Below are 22,901 nucleotides of genomic sequence, written 5' to 3' on the forward strand. Positions count from 1 at the left end.
TTAGACCAAAACTTGTTACAAACGGTAAAAACCGTAAATTATCAAATCCATTTACGCTGAAAGAGTTATACAGAGCTGAAAGAGAACATATGTCATATGACTCTGACGAGGACCTCAACGATATTACTTTCTCAGTAAGTGACACGAAAAGAAAAAATGGCTGGTAGTGGTAGTGGATGATGTAGGTGAAATCGAACGGTTGATGCAAAGGGATAACATTGAAACTGTGACAGATAATATTTCAGTTCATGGTGTAAATATTGATTATCAAGAATATATATCATCACAAAACACTAAAACTCCTACTTAGTCAGAAAATCCTTTAAACACTCCAACACTAATTACTTTTGTAAGACAGCAAGAACTACTAGAGTAACCAGCAGGAGATAGACCTATAGATTATTTTAATTTATTGGCAGATGATAGCTTTTATGATTTTATTATAGAAGAAACGAATATTTACGCCACAGCGGTTTTCTACGGAGGTTTTTTTATCTAACGGAACTGCAAAGCATTCAAGAATTATCCGGTGAAAGGATGTAACACCGGGTAACACTACATGGGTACTATTCCTTGAAACCACATTTAAGACTACTGAAAAACAGATTCACTTTTTTATATTCCAATCTTTTCTGCAAATATGAGCCAACATAGATTCTTTTTAATTTTTCGATATCTACACTTCTCCACAAATCCTAGACTTAATGATCCACAACATTCTCTTCTTCTTGATGTGCCTATCCGTTACGAATGTTGGCGATCATCATGTTGTATTGAACCAGATTCTGAGGTTCTTTAACCAAGATGTTCTTCTTCTTCCTGGACCTTGTTTTCCAAATATTTTTCTTTGCAGGATGGATTGAAGGAGTGCATATTTGGATTCATTTCGCATATTATGTCCAAGGAACTGTAACTTTCGGGATTTGATGGTGGTCAGTACCTCTAGGTTTTTATTCATTCTTCTGAGGACCTCCTCATTTGTGACTAGGTCAGTCCACGGGATCTTAAGCATTCTCCGATATAGCCACATCTCAAATGCTTCCAGTTTACTGCACATATCAAGGTTCACGATTCAACACCATAAAAAAGGACAGAGAAGACGTAGCATCGCAGCAGTCCTACTTTTGTATCAAGAAAGAGGTTGTGACTCTTGAAGAATGCCCAAATCCGATTGAAGGTGGATTTAGCTTTTCCGAAGCGTGCTCTAATCTCCTGTTGTCTCCTAAACAACCAGGAGATCCACAACATGTGGGTAGACTATTCAAGATACGTAAAGTTATAGATTACTTCAATACTAAAATGCAACAAATTTATCAGCCTGGTAGATATTTATTATTAGATGAATCAATGGTATCGTGGCGTGGTAGATTAGTCTTTCGCTAGTACATAAAAAAAGCGCCACAAGTACGAAATCAAACTTTACTCACTAACGGAACCAAATGGTATAATCCAAAATTTTTTTTACACAGATTCACTAGACGATGAAGAAACTGGATGAAGGACATTGTTTATATATGGACAATTATTACTATTCGTACGATTTGGCCTTACAGCTATTAGAGAAACAAACATTGTATATAGGAACTTAAAATAGTAGACTAAACGTAACACTAGGTGTAAAAAATGCCAAATTAAACAGTGGTGCCAAATTGCACGTTATGCAGATAACATCATGGTTGCAAAGGGGAAAGACAAACGTGATATCTTTTATATATCCACCAAATTTGATAACAACATAGTGAAATTTAAAAATAGGAGGCAAGAAATACTACGTAACTATATTTGAATATAACCAACACATGGGCGGTATACATAAAACTGATCAAATGGTGGCATACTCCCCATTCGAGAGAAAAACTCTAAGATGGTATAAGAAGCTAGTGGTACATATTTACCACATCCTGTTGATAAAAACGCGTACTTTCTTTTCAAGAAATCCACGGGCATAACACGAATGTCGCTGTATTTTAGACCCATGTCATAAGAGAGATATTATCCACATCAAGGATTTCTCGAGAATTGCTTTCTTCTCGAGGCAACAAAGAACATATCTTGGAAAAAACTGCTTTGACATAAACGAGAAAAGCTGTACATCGGCGTTGCGTAATATATTACAAAAACAAAATTCAAAAAGAAACTTCTTATTATTGTGTAACCTGTCCCAACTTTCGAATTTCCACAGAAATCTTTAACTTTGAAGTTTTTTTTCTGTATTATTTTTATTAATAAAAGTCATGGTCACGTTAGGCCTATTTCGTCAGCAATGAAAGGGTTAAATGTATGTACAGCAACATATAAGTCAAATATTTATTTTAAATAATATTTTAATAGTCCAATGAAAAAATTAGCTAAACCTATAGAAGAATAACAATTGTTTCAGGAAAGTATTTTAAAAGTTGAGAACGGTATAATATCCATAATTTCTTGAAGATAATGTTAATCATACCTCGCCCATACCTTGCAAAATATCTCTTAACGACCTTAACTATCGATCTTTGTGGAAATCAGCTCGTTAAAAATGATCTAAAAATTCCATCATTGCATTTTTAAAAATTAACAATGACGTCCTTAGATTAATGTGTATCATGCTGTATAACAATTTTGTTTGGAAATTGCAAACAATTGCAATTAGAAATCGACGTATTTTAACTTCGCTATTATTGGTCCCGAGCCCGGACGAGAGAAATGAATAATTAGTAATGGGTCTTAGTGACAGTAGCTATGATAACTGGCTACTGTCATTAAATACCAAGTTACGCCTTAGTTGACACACGTCAATGACACTAACAAATCCTACTCACGATGGGATGGGTCACGGCGAGTTTCCAGGATCTAATATCTGGAACCCTTTGACTAAAATATGGTAACACTAACACAAGAGACACTGATCATTTAAGTCTGGAGGTTAGCCGTAGAGATAACAACTCTACCATGGAAAAAAGCATTTTTACGAGAGCTGAATAAACAAAAACCAGATGTACCTTATGTTGACGATCTGGCAAACAAGGATATTCGATTTGGATCATGGAAGGTGCGAACGTTATACACGGAAACAGCGGTGAGATGTCTCTTCTTTTTTTTTTCTTGTGCCCTGCTTGATTATCGTGTGCTGGCTATCAAATTGGCTATACTGATTTTGTTGACGGCAGCTCGGAAAATTGATACAGAGAATAGGTTAAACCATTCTCTCAGGTTTTTAAACCAAGACGTTTGTCTTCGACTTGGCCCTCTTTTCCCGTCTATCTTGCCTTGTATTATTAAATGAAGTAGTATATTATATCTCACTGAGTGACGCATAGCATGGCCAAAATATTATAGTTTGCAATTTTTAACTGTTCTGACCATTTCAGTAACTTTTCCCATCCACTGCAAAACAAACTCGTTACGAACTCTATCCACCCAATTTATTCGCAGAATTTTCCGATATGCCCAGATTTCAAAGGCTTCAGTTTTTTTAAAAGAGTATCTGTTAAGGTCCAACCTTCGACACCATATAAAAGAATAGAACACATACCATCTTATTAATCTAATTTTAATTCTCAAAGTAATATTGTTTCCACATAAGAAGGTTTCCGAAGGAATCGTATTAAAAATGTAGCTCTGACGTTATATATATATGTATTCTAATTTATTTGCTCATGTCTCATTTCTCATTTGGATTACAATCAAAATAAGTAATACTGTTAGTTCTCTCCAGCTGTTTTCCATTAGCTGTTACCACTTCTGGTTGTATTGGCGTTTTACTGACAACCATTACCTTTATCTTTGTTGGTTTTAGCTTCAGTCCATACTCATCACACGTTGTAGTAATCCTATTAATCAGGTGTTGAAGTTCTTCGTAACTATTTGCAATTAACACCGTGTCATTTGCGTACCTCGAATTATCAATATTAATGCCATTAATTTTAATACCACATTGAACAGCATTCAATGCTTTATTAACACAAATTCCAAATAGATGTTAAATATTAATGGGGACAAAATGCAGGACTGTCTCAGTCCTATTCGTATTTGAAGCTCTTTTGAATTACTCTGGCCAATGATGATGATTGTACATTGATGCCAGTAAAGATTTTTTCGATACGTAATACTACCTGCTGAAGAATGGCTATCATTTCAATATGTTTTATTCGATTAAAGCCCTTCTTAAAGTCTGCAAATAAAACAAATATAAACTGGATGGTCGACATCTCTCCATGTCTGTACCATAATCGGAATACTAAATAGTATTTTTTTAGTTCCAAGGTCATTGCGGAACCCAAACTGCGTGTCATTAAGCTGTTCTTCTATTTTTTGGCACATCCTTGAGTGTAAAATTCGAAGAAATTTTTTGTAATTTTGACGATGTCTCTAGACACTCTTAACAAGTATAATATGGATATAATAGTTTATGCAAGACATAAGATGGATAGGGACCGGTACTCTTCAGAAGAATTTAAATACAATATACTATAGCTGCCATCAAATGCTACATATATTTAGTGTAGGATTTGTAGTGAGCTAAAGAATTAGTAACATAATAATAGGATATAACGCTATAGATCATACAATATGGGTCCTAAGAATACGTGAACAGAGGATAAAACAGACGCGGAAAATGAAGAATTCTATGAGAAATTAGAACAAACATATAGACAACGACAATGATAAGGTAGGACAAGAAGAGATGTACAGACCAACCTTAGGACTTTATGATATACACAAAGAATGCAAATGACAAAGGGATGATACATAATACGCAGTGTTTCACATAATAATTTCCGGCGTTTTTTTCAGTTCAATTTTCTAAAGCCATCTTCAGTTTTTAAATTTCTGGCGGTCATTGCATCTTCGACATCTTCTCCCCAAGATCGCCTTGGTCTACCTTGTATTTTTCTTATGTGCAGAGTCCATTTTTATATATTTTTTGGCCATCTATTTTTTGGAATTCTCTGCAGGCGTCCATACCAGTTTAGTCTTTTGGCTTCGATTTTGTCTATTATGTCTAGATCAATTTCCATTTCTCTTCTAATGTCTTCGTTCCTCCCTCTGTCAAGTTTAGTGAGCCGACAATATCGCCTTCAATAGTCCATTTCCACAGCGTTAATTTTTGGTTTGTTTCTTTAATTTACCTCCCAGAGTTCGGCGCCATACAACTTAATACATTAGATTATTGTGTTATAAATTCTTTTGTTATTTCATTATTCCACAGTAATAAATAATAGTGATATTATCATGATTATTTAAAGAACCCGAAAGAGAGCAGTTGAAGCTTTCTCACGTATCAAAAACGCCACAGAAAACACTGGACTTCTGATTAAAACCCAGAAAACTAAATGTATATCGCCTTTATCAAGAATACAACAAAATAAATTAGAGGTGTACTATGAAATTATCGAAACTCTCGAAGAATTCTACAGCAGAGTCTGGTGGACAGCGAGAACTACACATCCAAAGAAATTAGTATGTCAAGAGCAACAACGTGCAAACTTTATAAAACAATAATACGCCCAGTGCTCACTTACGGATTGGAAACATAGACAATGATGACTCAACATAAAGAGTTACTATAAATCTTTGAAAGAAAAGTATTAACGACAATATATGGCGGAGTTAATGAACAGGGTCTGTGGAGAAGGCGATATAATTTCGAAATCTACGTCTTTTTGGTAATGCAAATATCGTGAAAACCATTAAAATAGAGGGTGACTCATATTATGGGGATGGATGAAAGTGATCCGCTAAAATAACTATGCTAAATAGTTCAGACGGAAGAAGAAGTAGAAAAAGGGGAGCGATCTAAATTTACATATCTGGATGCATCATGTGCATGAAGATTTAATGGAGAAGACAGACGCTCATCAAGGAAGGATGGAAGAATGTTTTGAAGCAGGCCAAGGTTCCCGAAGTGCAAAGTGCCAACTGATGATGATGATCATGATGACATTTTTAGGCTTTTGTTGAAAATATTGATATTTTAGAAAATAATGAATTCTTTGATATTTTACTGACATAATGTGTATATTATAACTCAAACAGATTTAGGCATCTGCAATAGAAACAGGGTTAAAATATTTTTAATAAAATAAGTTTATTTATTATTAATGTATTTTTCGACCTTCACAAAGGAAGCCGTTTTTATAAAAAATAAGTCAATAAAAGTATTATCTTTCGATACTTTACAAATATACCAAAACTAATTCAATTCTGATGGATAGAATCGTACATGTTTTCATTAAAATATCACAAAAGAATCGATACAAAAATCATTAGTATTATTACGATATTATGAAAATATTAGTAAATTTAATGAAGTGCGAAGCTAGTAAAAGTGTATGTTATATAAAGGACAAATATAAATTTATACTAAAAATACTCGCATGAAAAAAATCTACTCTAATAAATGGAGGGTACAGTACTGCAAAGGAACAAGGGGCTCATTCTTGATCTTGTGCCCCTTTTTGTACTTTATCTAAACGCATAGTCTCCTTAACGATTAAAAAACGTTGGGTTTATCTGTGTAGAAATTAACGCAAATAAGGTTTCTACTGTTTATTGACATAGCAATAGACGTTTAATTTTACAATGTTACATTAGTTTAAAAAAACTTACTACTTACAATATTTAATGTTAGTGTAGTATTCGGCCGCATTCGGTGAACAGAACTTCTTTAAATCTCGCAGGTCCTTATATTTTCTGCAGAAATTGACAAGACATCTTCATAGGCAGATCCTGGTAGTATGAATTCGGTACCAAGTATATTCTTTATGCGCCTTTTGTTTCTACCAGCGATAGAGGCCTGTTCCCACACTCCATTGTATGTTAAACGGAAGTAGATATTAATGTTTGAATTAGTAATTTTTAGTTCCTTCATACCTTTCTTTCTTTAGTTCCTTTACTTTAAACTTGAGTACTGAGGCAAAAATACGCATTATTACAACTTATTATGCAAGGCAAAATCCGAGGAAAGCGAAATGTGGGAAGACGAAGAATATCCTGGCTTAAGAATTTAAAGGAATGGTTTGAATGCAGTAGTGCAGAACTTTTTAGAGCGGCTGTCAACAGAGTCCGCATACCCATGATGATTTCCAACCTTCGATAGAAGATGGAACTTAAACGGTCTTATCGGTCGTTATGGAAATGTTGACTTCTTGGCATATATCGTATCAAGATGGAATGTCCAACTTCGAAAAAATTAATGATCAACATTAATTACCTCAAATGGCGTCGGTGTTTGACGAGCATCCTTAACTACCTCAATCCAATCGTCAGGAACCTCTGTCCTAGTTGCAGATTTGATAAGTCCCATATTTTTATCGCACTCTAAGTATGGGTGCCCTCTTACTGGATATATCATCATTACAGATTCCAACTTTTTTTTCTACATGAGCTAAATGATGAAGGAACGGAAACATTGAAAAATTTTTGTTTTGGTCACTGCAAGAGTCACAAAAGATACATAGGTGTTTTGTATTTCGTCGCATAATATTGTACACGAAGTGGTGAACAAGATAACAAACGTCATCACTACCTTTCTTCCCCTCTATTTCTGGATATACGTAGAAGATACTTTGTGATGTAGCCAGTATGTGAATATTAAATACGTATTCAGTAAATACGATATATTCTGAAAAATTTGCGTTATTTCTACTATTGATTCGAGACTGCCGTTTCTGTCATAGAAAGTGCCTGCTTTTAGTTTATGTATTTTGTTTTTTACATATAATTTGTGAATCTCACAATCAAGGGATGCTGACCGATTCGGATGATTTGTACCTTTATTTTCAACGTCTAATGCTTTAACTTTAATTTGATATTCATCACATACACTACAAATATCTGTGCGTGGATAACCAAAACTTATATTAAAATCTGTGCAAAATATACTCTGGTATGTTTCATAAGATACTGTCACGTCTTGGTTGTCCTCTAGAAACATCCTGTACATTTTTTTCACGTTTAATTCTTCTGGTAGATACAGCTTGGTTGAGTCGTGAAGACTATAATGGCTATATTACTATAATTGAATGAGTTGATGTGTCCGCGTACTTTACTTTTAATTTAGTCGTCAAGTCTGTGGTGGTTTCCATGTTTTCCCCTTTGATCACTTGGGGCGATCCCTGTTTTCTTCAGACTACTGACTAAATATTCAATTTTCTTCCTAGTTATACATAAAAGCTTTCTTACATACGGTAACCTCTGTCGCCCGAGACTCTGTCATAGCGAGCACCCTATACTTGTAGACAGCGTAATAATGGCGTGCATCTTCATTCTTCGACGGTCTTTGAACTGTCAAAACTGAGATCAAACCACTCAAATAGCTATTTTGTACATCATGAGATTCAAGAATATTGAAGTTTTGCATTATAGTTTGTCGAGCTTGTTCTGGTATTTGCTCGAAACACTTCCTTTCAATGAAGTTGTTACTGAAAGTTTGCACACACATAAACAGCCCCTTCTATCGCTTTTTAGCCTGCAATGTATTTACTAGTTTGTATCGCAGTCAGCACCTTTTATTCCTGTACGGGATTATAATTTTATGAAATATAAGCGGAATAAGCTCCGTTTATTAACTTTTAAAAGCACTGGATGATTCGCCATAAAATTTGAAACAACTTTTACGTTTTTTATTCTTGTAACCTTCAAATTATACTTATAATTGCCCTAGAAATACCATAAACAAAGCTGAATGACAAAAAAATATTTTGTTGTTTGTTTATAATGAGTACCGGAAAATATTTTCTTACAGAAACAGAGAAAGGGGGAGTTACAGTTATTCTAGTAAATAACTAAATAAGTAACTGAATAATATTATTATTATATTGCTGTTGAAAGTAAACTAATTATTTATGAACTTGTTTGCAGGTGGATGTGTTCCAAAGTTGTCTCGTTCTAAAACGTGTTTAAAATAGCTTAATTTTTTAATACTCTTCCAGTTTAAATCATAATGTTTTTCTATCAATTTTCTAACATTATCTGCTTTTTCTTGTTTTACTTGTAGACTATACTTTGGTATTAAACCAGGACAAAACTGGTCCATAATTCAATTCTTTTTTGTGACTATTTATATTTATTTATATCATGTCGATAAACAGAAAAACAGTGGAGCCTGTTTATTTTACTTGTATTGTGGTTAAAAGTAAACTAATTACACTCATAGACAAAAATATCGAATATTTTGGAATTTTCTAATTTTTCTTTTTTTAAATAAATTCTGGTCAATCAAGTCGTTTATTGTAAAATAGTTTTTATTGTAATTGTAATATTGTAATAGAGTTTATTTTAACAATGTTTAATGAACAATTTTAAGTTTTTAAGCGGAGAAAATTGTGAAAAAAATAAATGTTTAATATTAGGTAAATAAGGTTATTTTACTATAAACTTAAATGATAATTTAAATTGCTTAAACAAGTCGTTTTAACTGAAAGAAGTACATGATCAGTAACGAGTATTCCCCCCTCTAGCTCTTATTACTGCTTGCATCTTTCTCAGTATGCTTGCAAGTAAATTTTTGACATATCCTTGGGAAATTGCATTCCATTCATCCTGTGCAGCAAGCTGAAGCTGCTCTATCGTATTTGGAACGGGATTTCTTTGTCGTATGCTGCGTTTTAGGTGATCCCACATGTGCTCTATTAGAATTAAATCCGGGCTAAACGGTGGCCAATCCAATCTTAAAATTTGAACCTCATCAAGATAATTACTCACTATGGCAGCGGCATGTGGTCGAGCATTATCGTGCATTAACATGAATCTTTCATATCCAATGTAACCAATATATGACAAAACATGATCTTGCAAGATGTTTTAAACGTAAGAATCACTAGTCATCAGTCCAATCACTTGCTATTAACTCCAAAACTAACGGTCTGGGCGAGACTGCTGCTGGCGAATCGTTCTCCAACTCTTCTGTAGACGTAGTTTTGACCATCTGGCTTCTATAATAGGATTCTGGTCTCATCAGTGAAAAAAGCGTTTTTCCAGTTCGATATTCCACTAAATATGTGTTCTTGCTAATTCCAAAGGACGAGCTTTATGCTTTTGGAGAAGATGTGGAACTTTGGCGGGGCCTCTGGGCTTTAAGTTTGCCTCTTTTGATCTTCGTCGAACTGTTTGTAAACTCACATTAACTTGTCTAACATTTCTAAGGTGCATCGATGTCAATGAACGATTTCGTGTAAGATTAAGAACCAAAAAACGGCCATCAATTGCGGTTGTGCACCTTGGGCGTCCTTGACCAGGCCTTCGTACAAAATTTTCTGTTTGGCGGTACCTTTTGTTGTCTTGTTCCAAAACGTGTATAAAATAGCTTAATTGTTCAATACTCTTCCAGTTTAAACCATTATGTATTTTGATTCTTTTTTTTTCGAACCATATCGTTATATTCGCTCTTAATAACTTATGATCACTGCTTGTACTAAACTGATTTAACACATTTACGTCTTTATATCATTCTTTTTTTTTTTTTTTGTTAAGAAATGGTCGATTGTTTTCCAAAAGAAAATTTCTCCATTAGTGGCTATTTTGGCGTTTAAATCGCCACCAATTAATAAGAAGTACCCAGGCTTTCCCTTCATTGCATAGGATATTTTTTGATCGTGGAATATTTGGTTTTCTTCGTCTGGATGTCCTGTAGTAGGAGCGTACACTTGAACGATCTAGGATATATCTTGCTCTTATTTTGATGTTTAAGTAGACCTTCTTCTTCTTTAGGTACCGTCGCCTCTAAGAAGGTTGGTAATCATCACAGCTATTTCACTTTTGAGATTGCAGCTCTGAACAAGTCGACGGAACTGCAATTATACCATTTTCTCAGATTGTTGAGCCACGAGATACGTCTTCTTCCAATACTTCGTTTTCCCTGTATTTGTCCCTGCATTATGGTTTGTAGCAACACATATTTATCCCCTTTCATAACGTGGCCGAGATATTGTAACTTTCTTATCTTTCTTATCTTAAGTAGACTACCCTTGTTAAAATCTGTTTTTTTGATGCGATTCTGTTGGAAATTCTTTTGTGAATAAAGAAACCGACGCTTCCGACTGTCGATTCTTCGTCTCCTTTGTAGTATCATAAATGGCCTGATGGGAGTATGATAAGACTCTCTTCCTTTTTTCTCACTTCACTGATACCCACAATATCCTAATTCACTTTTGAGAGTTCTTTCTCCATTTCTTCGAATTTGTCCTCATAAGGGAGTGATCGAGCGTTATATATGGCGATGTTGAAGTTTATCTTTTTGACGCACTTTGGGTGGGGTTGGTTTACAGTGGTCGGGTTTTTGGCATTTAAACACCCTGCTTGCCTTGCATGTTGGTGAGTATTCATATCTATTCCCGTAGTAGCTGGGGACTGTTGGTCGATTCCTGTAGAGATCCGCGTACAGGAACAAGGCTGGTATTCAATGAGTTATTAAACACCAGTAATAAGTATATTGGGCCCTGTGTCCCAAGAGCATGGTTAGCGACCGCGTGACGTGCGACCATTCAGTTTTTAGCACAATTACCTAACCTAACTTACGGATTTTTTGCATCTGGTTTTCTCCACATTCTTGTTGGGTAAGATGAAAAGGGAAAGAAGGTGTAGATAGGAATTTTATGGCTCGTGACATGGCTCCCCGGTGAGAAAGATATTTAGGGGCAAAACCATTAGCTCACGAGGGCAGTTTTGCTATTCCTAAAGTAGACCTGTCCTCTGCCGGGATCGCAAAGGAGTATTTTCCCTCTATCGCCTCCAAGTTACCTTGTATTAAACTGGCTAAATGAATAGCTTCGTTATTTACGAGTTCCTGTCGGTTATGATTTTTATTGCAAACTGAGCCTGTTGCTCTAAATTTTTGCATCAGTTCAATCACATACTTAGTGATTGCATGTCTATTGTGATGTGTTTCATTAAAAATTCTAGCAGTAGCTCTTGCACAATTATTATTTTTGTAGTATAAACCTGCAATTTTGATTCTTTCTTGCAAAGGATTTCACTAGATCCAATTGTACACGTATCAAAATGCTCTGTAATGTCACCTCGGGGAAACAAATAAGGGTCTAACCACCTTCTGTTATCTCCAGGTGCTCTGTAGAGAATCAGTTACAAGCTATAACAAGTTGTCACTTACTATTAACCAAATAAAATGAATGTCCAAATATCGTTGTTAAAAGAAAAATTCTCAATATCATAAATTATTCACTTCAAGCTGAATGTAGTTTACATTTTGAAATCAGCACAACCAGGAGAATCCAAATAAAAAATAGCACCGTATACACTTATTTTATAACTTTTTTATAACAACTCGGAAACGACTCGATCGATTCGACTAATTTTGATTTTAAAATATTTGTAGAAAATTAAAATATAATAACATGAATTAAAACAAGTAAAATATATTAAAATAAAAAAAATAAAATAATACAAAATAAAAACGTATCGAATGAAATAAAATAAGTTAAATTTAATTAAAAACCATCGGTCCATGCGTAGACGATAAGCAAACTAAGCTTCCCCTCCTCGCCCCCTGTTTTTTTTATATCACTTCTAATGAAATATGAGCATATTAAAAATGAAGAAATGTGAATAATGAATAAATTCTATATTATATTTAACAAATTTTGTTTAGTGAAATCATTAAACAAAATTTTTAAAGAAAAAAATTAAGATCTTTAAAACTTTAAAGAATTTAAATGTGTAGTATTATTTTCACTCATATTTCATATTTCATTCAAATTTTAAAATTTCATTAACTTACATATAATAATACGCTATAAGAAGTATTCACTTCTGTCGCTACTCCTCAAGGACCACGCGTCGTTTTTTAAGCATAAGTACACAGTGCCCTTTTCAAAAAAAATAATCTTAATAATACTCTTATTAAAGCTTCCCAAAAGCTTTATGAATGCAATGATATTATGGATTATACCCTTCACCATGTATATAAAATAAATATATTCTTACAAAAATAATATCTATTTATATATTATTCCATAATCTTCCTTAGCATCCAGTCCACTTCTGATGCTTTACGATCATAGTCCGATTCCGATACCTGTGCAAAATATTTACAATTATTTTTCTAAAAATAGTTAAAAATCTTGAACTGTTTGAGTATTTACTGTATTGATAAATATTTCAAATCTCTAAATTTCTGTTTAATTTATGTGGCGAATGGATTACTTGCAAAGCCACGAATAATTGGAATGTAAGCATATGTATCATAGGAGGAAAATATCGAATCTCCGCTGTGTTATATTGAGAGAAATTATTAAGATTTTTTATATGTATTAGAACAGCGGTCAGGGAACTTTTTTAATCATTACAAAATATTTTTGTGTAGGTTGATATTACCCCATGGCGAAGAGCAAAAAAAAAACGAAATGGCCTCTTTTTAGCATTTTTCATATTATAGCCCCCATGATTATTTTGAAAACAAAACAATAACTAAAAATTTAATTTAAACATCATTTATTTAATTTATCAATGTAATACCTAGTAATACATAACGGTAATAATAGTAATATATGTAATATACAGTTGACGAAAAAAAATTCGCCCCCACAGAAAATATAAGTAAATGATAATTTCTTGTTTTATTAGAGTCTAATAATACAAGAAAAATATCATATAAATTACAAAATAACAAGAAATTATCATTTACTTATATTTTCTGTAGGGGCGAATTTTTTTTCCTCAACTGTATATAACAAATTGAAACCTATTGGGGTAAAATATTTGAGGGTTATAATTTGTTACAGTACCTTAAATTGTCAATATATGATAATAATGGTGGTACAAATAAAAATTAGAATTGAAAAAATTAGAAAAAAAAAAAGAATAATTAAAAAAATTCTTCCTTCACGTTTTGGAGGAATGATGTTGTTCTATGTACGATAATTGCTTCAAAATTGGAACTGGAATTGGAATTGGAACGATTTCTGTTCTTCGTTTTTATGTTCATTAGAGTAAAAAAGCCTTGTTCGCACAAATATGTGCGAACTTCCAAATGGCAACAATTTTTTAACGCCTCTTCATGTGCAATTTTGAAAGCCTTTGCAGCTTTTGACATCCAAAAAGACGACATATTTGGTTTACTCTCAAATTTAATACGTGTTTCAGTATTAGATCGAAGTTCAAGAATTGCTTGTGCCAAACCTGCTGGTATCATACCAATTTCACATTTAAAAGGATCTACAATCTAACTAACAGTACGTATATCAAGATCTGAAAAGTAATCTGAAAACCGCTTTTTGAGTTTGATAAGATGTCTTACAGTTGTATCCTTGATGTCAGCAAAAGTAATATTTTTGCAATCTTTCAAAATCAAAGCTAACCTTGTAAAAGAAGCTGTTCTGTTCTACTTTCTGTCTCCAATATTGCAGCTTTAATTCAAACGCTGACACTATTTTTCTCGCCGAAATGATATTAATATTCTTTCCTTGCAATTCTTTGTTTAATATATTTAAAATCTCAAAAATTTCTGCTAAATATGCGAGATACGCAAACCAGGAAGGGCTTTTAAACTTATCTGCAAGAATATTTTTTTTATCAACCATAAAAATTTCGACTTCAATTTTGAGATTTCATACTCGATTTAGTACATTTCCGCGAGAGAGCCACCTTACTTCTATATAATAAAGTAGGTCCGTATATTCAGCTACGCCGTCCTGACATAATTTACAAAATAGCCGCGTGTTTAGTGCATGTCCTTTGATAAAATTTACAATCTTGATGACATTATGCATGGCGGCTTTCAGTGTAGGTTCTAAATATTTGACCATAAGGGCCTGGCGATGGATCATACAGTGAGTAACTTCAATATATGGGTTATTTTTTTACGAAAGCCGAAAAACCATTAGTATGACCCAGCATAGCTGGAGCTCTATCTAAAGATACAGAAATACAATTTTCTCAGCAATTCCTCTTAAAAATTATCTGCACCTTGTTAGCGAACATACAGCATTAGCTGTGAATTGCTACTCAGTTGTCTCATCAAGTTCAATAGCAAAATATTTAGCCTGTTTTAATGCGAAAATAACCTGTTCCTTCTTATTTTCTGCTAATATAGAAATTCGTTCTTTCACAATTCTTGCAGACAAGGGCATTGAATTCAATTTCTTCGCTTCTTTTTGACCACACATAATCTCTGTTTTACAGCAGCTGGTTTAACCAAATCTTCACCAATAGTGTATGGTTTCTCATTGCGAGCAATCAACCAGGCTACTTCAAATCTAACCTTTGATGCTGAACGCTGATCAAATGAACCAAACAAGTTGCTATGCAATCTTTGTCTTTTAACATATATTTCTAAATTTGCAAAGTACTCTCGCGGTTTGGAAGACAGGTGTGAATGCAAATTATCTAAATGTTTCTTCCATTGATTTCTTTTTAAATATTCTGAAATCAGTACCTTCATACATACAACACACTGTGGTTTGATTGTACCATTGTCTTCTATTTGTGTAAAACCGTAATTAAGGAATTCGTCTTGGTATGTTCTTTCTCTATTTGCTATCATCTTAAGGGAGTCAGAAAATAATAGTTGTAAAATACTTACATTAATTAAATTTTCAAATTGCTGCTTACCTTGATCGATATATCGATGATTAATGATAAAATGGTGGTCTTGTCAGCAACTAACAACTAACTAGTAAAAACTCGTTCTCTGACTCGTCAATGTATTTGTATCTTGACGGCATGGCACGGACTGAGCAGGTAGCCGGGTGCCAGGGACTGTGTTTTACTGCGCAAAGATATAACTCGAGAACACTCTATTATAGTGGCGAGAAGTGAGATAGCGTGGCCTGCATATGTCGCTAAATTGTTTAAGTTAAAAAACTACTAACAGGTTTAAAAAATAGCAAATTAAAAATATATACTTTTTACTCATAAAAGTTTCATTTTTACCCCCAAAAATTTAATTTTTACCCCATTTGGGGTAATTTACCCCGGTTCCCCGACTGCTGTATTAGAAGCATTAATTAATCAATAATATTAATTAATATAATATAAACTGGGTCAAGATCTTGACTGGGCATTGCTCAACGCTTTAAGCCGGTCGGTTTTTGGAAAATTTACATTAAGTATACCTTGTTCGCATTCATCTGGTCTTCAAATGGTTTTATAAATGATCTAAATATAATTTAAATATTATATGATCAAAAATAAATTAACAATAAATAGGTACGTTTTGGTAATGGTGCAACTAAATTGCATTCTTCTTCTTCTTCTTGACAGATTTTTGGTTATCCAGTTTGTAGCCATAAGTTGTTTAATATATGACAAATATGATATGACATTGAAGTTTGACAATCATCTAAAATATGTCAATGGTTTATGATGGTTTGTGATGTTTTTGACCCCAATTGGGTGGGTCTAAACTCTTTCAAAAAAGGTGCAAAAAAGGCTCTTATCTATTTTACAAATTATTTTTTTTAAGAAAAAAGTAAGTAATACAAAATGTATAAAAGAAAGATACAATTTAAGGTACAAAATTCGCTGTAACACTTTCAAACCAGGTGGTTGCCTTAAAAATACAAGTCACTCTATCCAATGAGGACTACGAGGGTTTTTGTATCATAGACCTGAGCGGAACAAGCATCGTACGAGAAAAACATTGTAAGGAATTGGGTGCCATTTGGCGCTTACTATTTTACCCCAAAACCAAACGATCTTTAATGTTTACCCAACATTTTTAATTGTGTCGAAACATATAAAAATATCCTGTCGTTGATCCAGAGTTTTAACAGGAACAGGCCTAAAAGTAATTGTGCGTATTATCACTCATCTCTTCACACCATCTAGTTATCTTAGCGTGAATTATCCGAAGAAATGCCTTCAAAACGTAGCTAATTCAGCTAATGAATCTAAAATACTTGATGATTTGATAATTTTATATCTTTAGAATTATGATTTTAGCCAGAGTTTGATATTTGTCCAGAATCATATTTTCCAAAATAGATATGCTATGTATTTCATATTCACATATCGGTTCTGCGTAATTTTTGTACTGCGAATACTAAATACACACGATAAAATTTTTGAAGCGACGTAAAAATGTAATAAATGAAGAATAATTTGAAATATGTTATGTAAATATGAGTCATTATCGGTGTTTTGATCTTATCATGTCTCTTTCTAGCGAAAAAATTATGCAAATATTTCTTTCGCATTCTAGATCCCGGTGTGTAGTTCGGAAAACTATTATTGCTGTACGTTTTCACAAAAAACTTATCGTAAAAGCTCGTAATTTTATCACGCACTTCATTTTTTACTTTACATTACTCAATAAAATTGTGGATAGGTCGAGACAGGTCCGTATTTTAAAAAAATTAGGTACATTTAATAACTTACATTCGAAAATAAGTGTCCTCATTTTGGGAACACATTTTTTAAATTCTGTTATCAATAGCATTTTAAATTTAACAGGTTTTACAATTTTCTTGCAGTACTAGATTTTTTTATCAATAAATATTTTCATGGCTTTAACGTCTCCCTTTAAATTGTTCCTCCACCTTTTATAGGACCTTCCTCTTGTTATTTTTTCTTCGTACATTCATTTCCGCAAGCCTTTGTTAGCATCTACTCATAAAAAGTTTCTTCTTCTTCTTCCTTTTCTTTTTATAAGCACTTCTGCTTATTAATTGGCGGATTAATACATCTATGGAAGGTTGTCACTCCATATTTTGCGTTGTCTTCCGATACTTCTTCCGCCGATTGGTGACTTATCTCTTGCAATTTTGACGACACAGGTCTCCCCCATTCTGCTTATGTAATTATTCCATTCTATTTTCTATTTAGTATCCATTCGTTTATACACTGTACGTTACATTTTCTTCGAATGTCTTTACTTCTCTTTTAATGTCTCATTTTCTGTAATTCTTCTCAGTACTCTCAGTAATTCATCTCTGCCGCTTCCAGTAGCCTTTGTGTTGTGGCTGTGTCGGATCTTGGTTCTGAGACATATGTCATTATTATTAAATTCTTGACTTCATCTCAGTGTTAATGTGTCTGTTTTGCCATAAAATAATATTAAGGCATCCTGCTAGTCTATTTGCTTTTTGTAGTTGATCAGTCATTTGTTTGTCCAGGTCTTCATAGCTGGACAGTGAAACTTCAAGGTATTTTATTAAAAATAATATTATTTAAAATAATATTAAGGCATCCTGCTAGTCTATTTGCTTTTTGTAGTTGATCAGTCATTTGTTTGTCCAGGTCTTCATAGCTGGACAGTGAAACTTCAAGGTATTTTATTTCCATTACTTGTTCAATACTACCGTTGATTGAATAACATTCAATCAACGATACTACTAATGCCATTAATTTCTATTTTACATCTGGTTGGTTCTGTGCTGACTACTATTGTTTTAGTTTTTAAAAATATTTCACGATGGAAAAATGTTGACCCAAAAATAATGCAGCTACCATTCCCCTAATTTGTTTTTTAACTCTAATTGATTCGTTAGTGCAAAGAGAGATTAAGTAAGGTGTCTTTCTTTTGTGTTAGCTTAGATGTGACGTATGGAGCTCTCGAAGACCATTTTTAACATTCCTATCACCCAATCATTGACATTACCACTCTAGAATCCTATCAACGTCGCTTGAAGTGACTGGCGATTTTGAATATCAGATCATATAAAGGTGCTAGGTAGGGTAAGGGTCAGATTTACCACTTTTATTGACCGGTTACATCGGATTGAAATGATTGTAATAAATTAAAAAAATAATACATACATACAGGACAATTTGAAAAACTTATATTCACATAGGTTACATAGGTACATCGTAATGTTAAATTATATTTTTCACTTTCATAATCAGATGCACTGTTGTCGTCACTAGAATCATTTTCAAATACATATCTCAACCTTGACAACACGTTCACACACTTTCTTCCAGCTATTTACAGTTACTCTAGCAAATTCTTGTTCCACCAACACTTTTACGTCTTCTAACTTAAAATAAACGTTTTGTTTTGAAAAAAATTTTTATTTGCGCCCAAACCATTTCTATAGGGTTCAAGTCTGGATGATATGGCGGAAGTTTTAAAGAAACATCTGCACATTCTTGCAGCACTTTGTCAAATTTATATTGAATATGATCTTGTTTGTGTCGTTTGATGATTTTATACAATTGCGGTTTTAACATTGACGTTACAAATGGTAAATTTTTTCTGTCAACCAAGATATCATATCCATTTTTTTAGAATTACTGGTAAGTGCTTTATGAATTTGTACATTATGATATGACGCATTATCATTAACAACAAGAGATCCGCTTACCTTCGCTTCTGTAATATTTAATTTTGTCCAAATATTTAATGCGTAGAGCACGAATATCACTCCGTTCAATTAACAAACGTCGATTATCTTTCGTTTTCTTCCATTTAAATCTCAAATCTTTCACAATTCTGTACAAAGAACTTACACTTCCAGTCCACTCGTACACCTCTTCAAGCCTTTTCTGCAAAACCTTCAATGTAACTCGACAACGTTCAGTCTCATGAAAACGATGAATGGTATTTCTAATGAACTGTTTGTGTTACTCCCTCAAGTCTGTCACGGTTGCTTTCCTTTTAGCAAGTGTTGTAGCCGGAAATTTTAGTGTATTATTTGACTCTGCGTTTGTTAACATACTCGCTTGTTGGATGATCCTTTCTACTGTACGTAAAGATACTCCAGTAGTTTCACTCACACGTTGTTTCATACTGGTTCGATGATCTTCAAGAAATAGTATTTGCCTATATTTAAATACATTATAAACTATTCCTTTGGATTCTGGTGTCAATATGATCTGTTTACTTGTACTACACTTAACCATCTCCATTCTACAAAATAGTTCTAATGCGCGTGGTTGTTGAGACTCGACAACATAATGAGACTAAATTACGATTTCGTTTGAAATCCAGTGACGAAGTTCTCGGAAATAATTCTTATGAACTCTTTGTATGTCCTTAACGAGTCGTTAAGGAGTCATTAATAATGACTTTATAATTACGGTTTTAAGGTAACTGATAATAAATTAGAAATTAACTTTTACCAAATTTTATAGAGTATCAATTATTAAAGATGGTATTATAATAAACAAAAAGTTTGGTATCTATAAAACAATCTGTATACAATCAAACTCTATTTATTATTTAAGTGAGTAATAATTTTGTAATTAGTGCGATTTCAAATAATTTAATTTGTTTAATACTGCAACGCCACTGCATGGGTCTGATCATAGATATTCTATTGTCTGCGCGATTAACTATTTCGTGGAAGGGCTCTCCACTCGATTTGAAATAAGCTATATACATAATTGTATTATTTGTTCTAAAATACTTTCTAAATATACTGAAATAATAGTAGACCTAAAAATCTCTCTAACTGGTTCTAGTGGTAATAATACAATTCAATTAAAATTTTCCAGCAATTTGAATTAAAATTAAATCGAGAAACTAAAGTAACAGAATTTGGTGTGAAGATATTTTATATTTTAACCATTTTCACAACTTTCTACAAAATCCTAAATTACTGTACTTTACATAACTTACATAACACTATATCTTTTATTGAGTTTTGTAAGTTCTTCACTTAATCGCATTTAAGATGTGTATTATACTGTGCATTGCTTATACAGAGTGGACCAAAACTCTGGAAAAGACCAATTATCTCGTAAATTGCTCGCAATAATGGGATATGAAGATTCCATATTTGATATTAGCAATGTTGCCAGATTTGCAGTTTTAGTAACTTTGGTTTTCAAATTTATCACTATGTATATTCAGTCATTATTGGAATCTCCTATTCAATACGAGTTCAACCATATGTAATACTTATGATTTTATGTAGTCTGGAAGGTCTTAAATGCATAAAACATTGCAAAATATGTAGATTTTAATAAATTTAAATATTTAAATGTATAATGCTGTGATTTCGACATTTGTTCACCATTTACATTATTAACTAAAACTTACTAACTAACTAAAAGACAGTAGTTGTCTTTCGAAAAGTTCTGCAAGATAAATTGTTTTTCTAAAATGGCTCTTAACGAAAAAGAACGAATTACTATTCTAATGATGAGAGGGTACGGTGACAGAAAAAGATCTTATTGTGAAGTAGCCAACTTGTTCAATGAAACTTTCCCAAACCGTTCTCCTACTCATAAGGCGACGGTATAAAAAACTCTAAAGCTATTTGAGGAATCTGGAGAAGTAAAAAATAGATACCGATCAGGTAGACCGAAAAGAGTTATGAATGACAACAAAACTTTAGATATAATGCAATGTTTTGTTGAAGATCCACATACATCCTCACGCAGGGTTGCACAAGTACATGATGTAGGTCGTTCTTCAGTCTTACGTGTACTACGTAAGAATAAATTTAAACCCTACACAATTATATTATTGCAAGAATTAAGTGAAGTTAAAATTAAAAATGATAAATATTTCGTTAATAGAATATGTTTTTCCGATAAAGCAACCTTTACACTGTGTGGAAGTGTAAATCGACACAATTTAAGGTACTGGAGTGACGTAAATCCACCCTGGATGCGTGAAAACCATACTCAAAGACCACAAAAATTAAATGTATGGTCAGGTATAGTAGGTACTCAGTTAATTGGGCCATTTTGTATCTAAGGAAATTTAACGACAGATAGTTACCTACACTGAGAAACTTCTTTGAGGCCAACTTTATTCAGATATGGTTTCAGCAAGATGGAGCTCCAGCTCATTTTGGTCTAAATTTTCGGCGTTATTTAAATGAGATATTTCCCGGACGATGGATTGGTAGACGAGGAAGAATTGAATGGCCTCCACGTTCACCTGATTTAAATCCTAAAGATTATTTTTTTTGGGGATACTTGAAAAATTCAGTTTACAAAACTAAACCAGAGAGTCTTGCACAGGTAAGGCAACGAATTATCGATGAATCTATCGATGTATAATTTCTAGACAATTGTGGAGAAATGTGGGAGACGCATTCTACCATCGATTAGGGTACTGTCAAATCACAAATGGAGCACATTTTGAACAAACACTTGATAAAGTAACCATTATGTTAAAAAATGTTGTAATCGACAAAAGTAACAATATTAATTGTTACGTTGTAGTTGACAATAGTTAGTATTAAAAAATTTATTGAGACAATTTATTAGGCGTTGCCAGACTTCTGTTTTATGTATTTAAGACCTTCCAGACTATATAAAATCATAAGTGTTACATATGGTTGAACTCGTATTGAATAGGAGATTCCAATAATGACAAAATATACAGGATGATGAATTTGAAAAACCAAAGTTACGGATAATATAAGAGAAACGGCAAATCTGACAACATTGCAAATATCAAATTTGGAATCTCCGTATTCAACAATAGGTGTACCTCAAATTTTGTACAATTATGACTAGCAATTTACGAGATAATTGGCCGTTTCCAGACTTTTTGGCCACTCTGTATATAAACGCTTATCTTATCAATATTTACATACCAGATACGAACCGTGAATAAAAGCTCTTTTTTCGTATACAAAGGGTGTATTTATCCGTCAATTTTTATCCCATATTTTCATTTTCGGGTACATATTTTATTACGTTAAGTTTACTCAGAGGATCTGTTTATGAGTTTAAGGGATATTATCGTTTGTATTTAATAAAATAATAGCAAAATATATATTCTGTTACGATACCGAAATTTTTTAAAATCGTACACAAAATTCTTAGATTAAATTTCATTCGACAATCGTGTATTAATTTATCTTAATAGGTTTTGGGCCAATAGGGTTTATTATTATAGTTTTTTTTTAAATTATTATTGTATATTTGCACTTCTAAAATTGATATAATCTAAACATTTTGTTGATAATAAACAAAACTCATGTCTGTTTTGAAAACTTGAATAAAGTGCTTTTATCTCATATTAAGATATGATCAGTGGCCCTCAAACAGTGGGGCGT

At 33.0% G+C, this 22,901-nt stretch overlaps 1 protein-coding gene across 5 annotated transcripts in view; it reads right to left on the minus strand.

Moving 5' to 3' along the window:
• Nucleotides 1-22,901, minus strand: part of Dh31-R (Diuretic hormone 31 Receptor) — a 666,929-nt gene that overhangs the window by 5,832 nt on the left and 638,196 nt on the right. For 4 of the 5 annotated variants that reach the window (XM_072532514.1, XM_072532513.1, XM_072532511.1 and 1 more), the window contains one exon: nucleotides 12,925-13,015. The exons of the other annotated variant lie outside the window; for it this stretch is intronic. In XM_072532514.1, the coding sequence (XP_072388615.1) occupies nucleotides 12,947-13,015 (69 nt within the window). In that variant the 3' untranslated portion in view covers nucleotides 12,925-12,946. The remainder of the gene's footprint in view (nucleotides 1-12,924; nucleotides 13,016-22,901) is intronic. 5 annotated transcript variants of the gene reach the window in all.

Source organism: Diabrotica undecimpunctata, chromosome 5, assembly GCF_040954645.1.
Source record: "Diabrotica undecimpunctata isolate CICGRU chromosome 5, icDiaUnde3, whole genome shotgun sequence".
NCBI lineage: Eukaryota > Metazoa > Arthropoda > Insecta > Coleoptera > Chrysomelidae > Diabrotica > Diabrotica undecimpunctata.